The 7,877-nt window shown below is 38.3% G+C and overlaps 2 protein-coding genes across 3 annotated transcripts; one reads left to right on the forward strand and one right to left on the reverse strand.

Moving 5' to 3' along the window:
• The first annotated feature begins 281 nt into the window (after nt 1-281).
• Nucleotides 282-3,461, forward strand: LOC133797086 (sugar transport protein 14-like). Of its 2 annotated transcripts, XM_062234881.1 has the most exons (5): nt 282-438; nt 720-904; nt 1,639-1,961; nt 2,048-2,677; nt 2,772-3,461. In XM_062234881.1, exons 2-5 carry the CDS (start codon nt 766-768, stop codon nt 3,258-3,260), a joined length of 1,581 nt encoding a protein of 526 aa, XP_062090865.1. In that variant the 5' UTR covers nt 282-438; nt 720-765; the 3' UTR covers nt 3,261-3,461. The 2 variants fall into 2 exon arrangements, with proteins under 2 accessions (XP_062090865.1, XP_062090864.1); XM_062234880.1 differs by lacking the exon at nt 282-438 and having other exon boundaries at nt 608-904.
• Nucleotides 3,462-3,608: 147 nt separating this feature from the next.
• LOC133797085 (CRS2-associated factor 1, chloroplastic) lies at nt 3,609-6,927 on the reverse strand. The gene is made up of 5 exons (XM_062234879.1): nt 5,840-6,927; nt 5,586-5,713; nt 5,148-5,373; nt 4,890-5,017; nt 3,609-4,784 (listed from the first exon to the last, which is right to left on the reverse strand). The coding sequence occupies exons 1-5, from the start codon at nt 6,678-6,680 to the stop codon at nt 3,690-3,692; spliced, it is 2,418 nt and encodes an 805-aa protein (XP_062090863.1). The 5' UTR covers nt 6,681-6,927; the 3' UTR covers nt 3,609-3,689.
• Nucleotides 6,928-7,877: the final 950 nt, after the last annotated feature.

The following is a 7,877-nucleotide window of genomic DNA, read 5'->3' on the forward strand; positions in this document are numbered from 1 at the left end:
TAGCTAGCTGGTGTGTATGGTTGAAAATGAATTGTATCATGCAATTTATAATCAAATCTGTTTTTTTTGACCAATTAATTGTTTTTCTTTATTATCCAACACAAACGTCATGTCGTCTCATATGATTTATACAACAACGTTAAGCTAATACGTCTGGCAAAATCGTTTTCTTCAGCATTAATTTTGCATTCCCAGTTTCCATGTTAGGTCTTATATAAATGGGTAACTCAATCACACTTTTTCTAAGCAAAATCAATTGAATTGTCATGCCACAGTTTATGATTAGCTAAACTATCGGAGATGGAGAGAGAGGACAAAGAAGGAAAAAATAGGCCATCGTTGACTTTTGTAAGGGTGGCCTAGGAGTTATACAAATTAAAGATTCCAAGAATACAGATAATAAAGCGATATTATTTAATTCCTCAAAGCTTTCTACAGGTCATTTTCTCATATTTTCTACACCTGTAGTCAAGTAGACTGTATATTTAAATATATATATATATATGTGTATGGACGTATGTATGTATGCGTATTGTTAATTGATTGAATAGATTTCAAAGGAAGAGTTTGTATTTTAGCCTGACCTCATTTAAGTTTGACTCTAAAGCTTATTTTCAAGTTGGTCACTTGTGCTCTTCTCTTAGTCTATATATATGTGTTCTGTTATATGCTCTGCTCTTAAATCATTCATGTGCTAACAAAGGGCAAAATTTTTACAGATAGTGAAACTTTAGTGGGGAGAGAGAGAGAGAGAGGGGGGAAGAAATGGCTGGAGGATTTGTGGCTGGAGGAGTATCTGAAAGGGCTCATCTTTATGAGCATAAGATAACTGGATATTTCATCTTTGCTTGCATTGTTGCAGCTCTTGGAGGCTCTCTCTTTGGCTATGACCTTGGTGTTTCAGGTCAGTCTATTGTTGGTTTTCTTTGTAGATCTTAAAACTTGAGCCTATTCTATGATCTGGTTTTTTATTTTATTTTATATAAACATCAGTGAATCCTGTAAACTTGATGAGATCAAAGTAGACTCTTTCTCTTTTTCAATATTTTCTTCTTTGAATTCCTAGCTGTCTATTATGTGTGTATAATATAAATATATTTACATATATATATCATTTAAGCTGTCTTAATACTTCAAATTCATTCTATCCCTTTTCATGGTGAGAATTATTATGAAACCCAGAAATGATAATGTCCTCTTATTTCCATGAAAATTGGTAGATGTAAGTGCAGTAGAAATGGGCCTTTTTTGATATAACAAAATTGGTTTAAATTCTTCTTCCTTTTCTTTTTAGACCAAGGAGATTTACTGTCCTGGTTTTGGATTTGGTTAATGTGCATGATATTCTCAAGTGTTTCTCCATATGCCAATAAAGTCCATCACGTGCTGCTGCCTCACCTAACTATAACGACGTCTTTTATTGACTTCTTCACCCATGAAAACAAACAAACGGGTTCAAAATACAACTTGTTCCATATTTGGATACAAGGTCAACATAAAGCTGTTTAGTTACGAATGCTAGGACAAACACTTTTCGTAATGTAAGAGGATAAAGATAAAGTAACAAAACTAATACTTTTCCTGTAGTATTACACTACTGCATCAAACTAACAATGATACTTTTTATGGTAAATTTAGGTGGAGTGACTTCCATGGATGATTTCTTGAAAGAGTTCTTCCCAAAAGTGTATCATAGGAAGCAACTACATCTTAAAGAGACAGATTACTGTAAATATGACAATCAGATTCTCACTCTCTTTACTTCCTCACTATACTTTGCTGGTCTTGTTTCTACTTTTGGTGCCTCATATGTTACCAGAAACAAAGGCAGGCGAGCTAGCATCATCGTTGGATCAATCAGCTTCTTCATAGGAGCAGTACTAAATGCAGCTGCGGTTAACATCGCCATGTTGATCTTAGGAAGAATCTTCCTTGGAGTTGGCATTGGATTTGGCAATCAAGTAAGTCTACATTACTAACGACTGAAAATGCTTATAATTAAGAAACTTGTTTATTCACTAAATGTTTTCTTGTTCTTCTTTTGCAGGCAGTTCCTTTGTACCTATCAGAAATGGCTCCTGCGAAAATTCGAGGAGCAGTTAACCAACTATTTCAGTTGACAACCTGCTTAGGAATCCTAGTAGCAAACTTAATAAACTATGGAACTGAAAAAATCCATCCATGGGGCTGGAGATTGTCACTTGGTTTGGCTACAGTACCAGCAACTTTTATGTTCATTGGGGGAATCTTCCTTCCGGAGACCCCAAATAGTCTTGTGGAGCAAGGCAAATTAGATGAAGGAAGAAAAGTCCTTGAGAAAGTTAGAGGAACCACAAAAGTTGATGCCGAGTTTGCTGATTTGATTCATGCCAGCAATGCAGCTCGAGCCATAAAAAACCCTTTTAGAAATCTCCTCCAAAGGAAAAACCGTCCACAGTTGGTTCTTGGGGCTCTGGGAATTCCTGCTTTCCAACAGCTCACCGGCATGAACTCCATACTATTCTACGCTCCTGTTATATTTCAGAGCTTAGGTTTTGGTTCAGGGGCATCTCTATATTCGTCTGTGATTACCAGTGTAGCCCTTGTTGTTGCCACATTCATTTCGATGGGATTCGTTGACAAGTTTGGCAGAAGAGCTTTCTTCTTGGAAGCTGGTTGTGAAATGATATGCTGCTTGGTATGAACTATGAACTTCAAAATTCATAAGTTAACTTTAAATCTATCAAACCATAAATTATGTCATAACACTTGCTGACCTTTTTCATTTACAGATTGCTGTGGCCATAACTCTAGCTCTGAAATTCGGACAAGGAGAGACTCTACCCAAGGGAATTGGAATTTTCCTTGTCATTCTGATCTTTCAATTTGTTTTGTGTTACGGAAGGTCCTGGGGCCCTCTGGGGTGGCTAGTTCCGAGTGAGCTCTTCCCCTTGGAAACAAGATCAGCTGGACAAAGTGTGGTGGTGTGTGTCAACCTATTCTTCACAGCTCTTATAGCACAGTGTTTCCTAGTATCTCTATGCCATCTTCAATATGGGATCTTTCTACTCTTTGCTGGCTTGATATTCATCATGAGCAGCTTCATCTATTTCCTCTTGCCCGAAACAAAGCAAGTTCCTATTGAAGAGATTTATCTTTTGTTCCAAAATCACTGGTTTTGGAAAAGATATGTAAACGATGGAGAGCAAGTTGAACATAATGAGATGCCTGGAAAAGTAAAAAGATGTCCTATTATGCTTCATTTCTTTTGTAATTCATAAAAATATTTATGAAAGAAGCTTACCATTGAAATCTGCTTTGTAGAGGTGCGGAACAACTTTCAATTATAAATGAGACCAAAACAGGGGACGACATTAGTTAGAGAAATATATGTATGCTTTTTTAAGAGACTATTAGTTGATGCCAAGTTACATGAACATTTATCATCAAGCCAAGCCGCAAGAAAAAGAGTAATATGATCATTGCTGTTGTTTCATTATCTTCATTAGAAACGGAACAGACCTTGACTATGAATTTCGGCCATAATAGCTGTTTTGAAAACTTTAAACACACGCACGAACATGAGTTTAAAATTTCCAAAATGCTAAATCAATTTACTAATCTAGGAATTGCATAAAAGTAAAATGCAGAACTTTATAAATTAAGGCAATGAATGAATGTGATTGATAACATTTCAGAAATGATATACATCATGCTAATAGCTTGGCTAGTTCATCAATTCTTAAGCTTCCCAAAGGTACAACATTTTGTAAAGGTTCATCAAAATCTTTTTTCCTAGGAATTTTCGAATCCTTTTTCGTGTTTCTTTCCTTTGCAGCTACTGTTGATATCTCCTTTTTCGTGTTTCTTTCCTTCACACCTACTGTTAATGTCTTCTTTCGTTCCACGTCCTTGATATTTAGCTTCTCGTTCTCTTCATCCTCAGCATTTTTAATCCGCACTTTCTTCTGTCGAAGCATAAAGACTGGGCCAGGGGGAGCAGACTGAGAAAACGCAACTGTCTTTTGGTAGACAATGTCAGCATCCAACTGTGGATCATCTAAAACAATTGCCATCCCACCCTCAACAGCTTGTTGCAAGAGTGATAATACTCCCTCTGTACAAGGTGCATAAATCTTTGCTGGCTGGCTCGCATCTAGCAAAGCTTCTGAAGTAACTTGCTGCTTCTCATGAGCTAAGGAATCTGATGCAGCGGGGTCCAACTTTGTTTCAATGCTACCAACAATGGGCAGCATGGTATCAGATGCTGACATTGTCATTGACAGTTGATCATTAGGACCTATATCCAATACGGTTTCAGTTCTAGATGCATCAGTATTAATAGTAGGCTCTACATCAGTGGTGCCAGAGCTATCTAATATACTTGCACTGTAGTTCATTTCCCTCGTAGCTCCTGAACCATCATCTACAGGGCTTTGAACATCAGATCTATTTTCAATTTCAAATGTCGTTACTTCATTTGAAACTTCACCAGTTGAAGAGCATTCTTCAACATGCCGCACAGATGATAAATCCTCATTTCCCTCTGTACCCATACCTTCAAATCCTCTTTGCATTGTGTTTGCACTGAGCAAATCAGAACTCGAATCACTAATTGAGCCTGTGATCGTGGTTACTACTTTGTTTTCCATAGGTGATGCCACTGAACCTTCACAGTTAATACCAGATTCCTTGGCTTCCAAAGAATCTGTTTCTGGTTTTGGGAGAGAGAATGTCCAATTACGTCCTCTCCAAATAAGTATGTGCTCATTTGCAAATGATAACAACACACAAGGGACAAGATCCTACATTTAAATTAAAAGAAGCACTTTCATTCATTTACGACATTTGGGTTCGGATATAATCATATAAGAAATATTTTAATAATCAAACAAACTAAATTTGCAAACCTTTAGTTTAGCACCTATCTTTCGGTAGTCACTACCATTCATTCCTTGGCAATTAATCCGTACTAGTTCACACTCTTCAAACGCTTCTCTGATATGTTTTACCAGGTCACAGTATACACCATTTTTCCCTGTCTCAAAGACCATTGCAATTGTAAGTTTCGATTCTTTGCATTTACTTATACTATAAGTTTCATTAATCAAAAGTTGAAAACTATCTACGATTGTCAAGTTGTCAACGAACAAGGAAGAAAAAGATACCTAGCTTGCATATTGGTATCAGATTCTGTCCCTTCTTGCGCATTTCAAATGCCTCTTCAGGGGTCAGACCCTCAGGAATCCGCTGAATTAGCCTAGGATATACAGGTGTAATAGGTTTCCATAACATGAGAGGAAATTGCGGTCGAGTTCTGTAGTTGTAGTTTCTGCCTCGGAAAAGAAATATCACTCCCCCTTTACTATAGATAATTTTTCCTCCAGTTCTTTCCTGGCAATACCAAAAATGAACCCAAAACACAAAGATATTAAACTTCATACCATCCCTATGTTGCATATCTTCAACTTCTTCTTCTTGCCATGTAGGGTGAATGTTAAATCAGTCAACGAAATACAAGAAAGATAAAAGTGCTCTAAAACATCCACTAAAGGGAACTGCTAACTCATAATATTGCATGCCCAACTAAACCAAAATGAACCAACCTCTAACTGCTGGCGAACATTGTCCATGTCAACCGTACACACTCCTTTGCATTTGATTTTGCAAACTCTCCGCCTCTTCCAGAGAGCATGTATATTATCCAACATGTTGTGGGTCAAGCCATCTCTACCTGAAAAGACACATAATTTGAATGCATAGAAACCATAAGCTTCGTGGTCACTATTTCTTTTTCAAAACTAAATAGTATATACAACCAAACCAAACAAAACAATTTATTCCTCTCCAAGTTTCATACCCATATTCAATTGCCTCCTGGTTTTAAGACACCCATTTATCAAGTCCTTAATTTCCTCCTGCGTCAATGGTTCCCCCAATATCTTCTCCCTTGACATCACGTATTTTGGCCCTGACCCTGGCAAGTAGGGGCCCGGCGCCTGTACCGGCTTAACTCCCTTCTTATGTGGCGGCGGCAGCTGAAACGAATCGAATTCCTTCAACTTCTTCTTGCTCGGAGGTAACGGGGCTCGACCAGTCCACGGTCTAGGCATAGTCGTGGGCCCAAACGGCGCGTAAGGCGCCTCCCGGAGCTTAAGGGGCTGCACCTTCGGAGTCTCTGTATAACTGTACTTGAACTCAAATGGAGCTCCGTCAATTACATACGACATCCCATCTTCACCAATCCGAACACGAGCTCCCCTATCGCTTGCGGGCTTCTCTTTAGTCACTTTCGATAGCTTCCTAGCGGATTTCGGAGCCCGGCGAAATGCCGGATGCGAATCGGTGGGAGGATTAGGGTTCTTAGAGTACTTGGACTTCTTACCAGGGATAGAAGGGGACGACGGAGAAGAAGGTGTACCAATGGATTTAAAACCGTCGTCGCCGTTGGTGGTTCTGGTAGAGGCAGAGTCGTAAACAGTGGCAATCCTGGTGGCGGAATCGAAGCGGCGCTCTCGGCGGATATCGTCCTCGATATCTTGGAGGGACCTGCGGCGCTCGTTGAACCTCTCGGCGTTTGCGTTGTTCCATCGGGCGAAGCGGAGCTCCGAGGGAGAGCGGTTGTGGCGCGGGTTGAGAAACGGATTCGGGTTCATGATTGGGGAGAAAATGGGGAATTGTATGGGAAGTTTTAGCGCCATTTTCGGAGGAAGAAAAAACGAGTTTTGCAAAATATAGGAAGCTCAGTGAATAGACATACTTGGATTGGATGAGTGCGGTTGGGGTCGGGTGAAACGACGTCGGACCGGCGGATTGGAGTGGTCGGACTCTAGACTTTGTGTTTCCGGTGGATTTTTGGCGGGGTTTTGTGGTTCAGAATTCTGAGAAGAAGGGTTTAAGGAAGAAAATGAAAAATCAGATATCGTAGAGATAGAGGATATTGATAGGAATCCGTTATTATCTCCTCCGCGTCAAAATTGTTGAAAACGACAGAGCATTTCCACTTCAAATATTTGTCGTTTAATTTTTTTTTTTGAACTATGAAACATTTCATTGAAAGTAATAAGAGTCCAATACATCAAATTAAATAAGAAGTAAGGACATGTGAGTCCGTAGTTAATTCATGAGGAGTTATATTGGTGAAACGAGGAACATGGATTATAGTTACATTAGGAAAATTAGATAATGAACTTGTATATCTTCTAACAAATATCCTAACTCATTAGTATACAACTATCTTTTTAAGCAGAAAATAACAATCCAAAGCCACCATCACTATTACTGTTTATGACAAAATGATAGAAAAATTTCCTCCAGAAAACATTACAGCACTTCATAAGAGCATGTAAAATAAAATTGTGAGTATTAACCTTTTAAGAATGAAATGACAATAATACAAACATGTTGTTTTATATAAAAAAAAAATTATAAAAATTAAGATCTCATGCTAAAATAACAATAAAAGATCTCATGCTAAAATAATAATTGTTTATCCAAAAATGGCTCCTGATGATGTAGCAAGAATTTCTCACACTTGGTTGGCACGTGGCAACGTCAAAGTGAAGGAATATTGTTCGATAGTCGACCAAGTGTTTCTTCTACTATCAGATCTCGTGATTAGATGCGACCAGTCTGGTCGCATGCTTCAGTTTAATTCCTTAAAGATATGTAATCTTGTAATAACTACATTTATTATTTTCTCATTATTGCCCATGTAACCCCCTTGAGCCTATAAATATGAATGAGAGGACTCAAGAAGGGGACTTTTTTTGGACTTTTGATTTTTGAATCTTGAATCTGAATACTTCGAGAGATAGCATAGTGTGACTATCCACCATTTTATTGTAATTCTCCTAGGGCTTGTGAAACTTAAGAACCCTAGTTCTTTGATCACGACA

The sequence above is a fragment of the Humulus lupulus genome, chromosome 8, assembly GCF_963169125.1.
Source record: "Humulus lupulus chromosome 8, drHumLupu1.1, whole genome shotgun sequence".
Classification (NCBI taxonomy): Eukaryota; Viridiplantae; Streptophyta; class Magnoliopsida; order Rosales; family Cannabaceae; genus Humulus; species Humulus lupulus.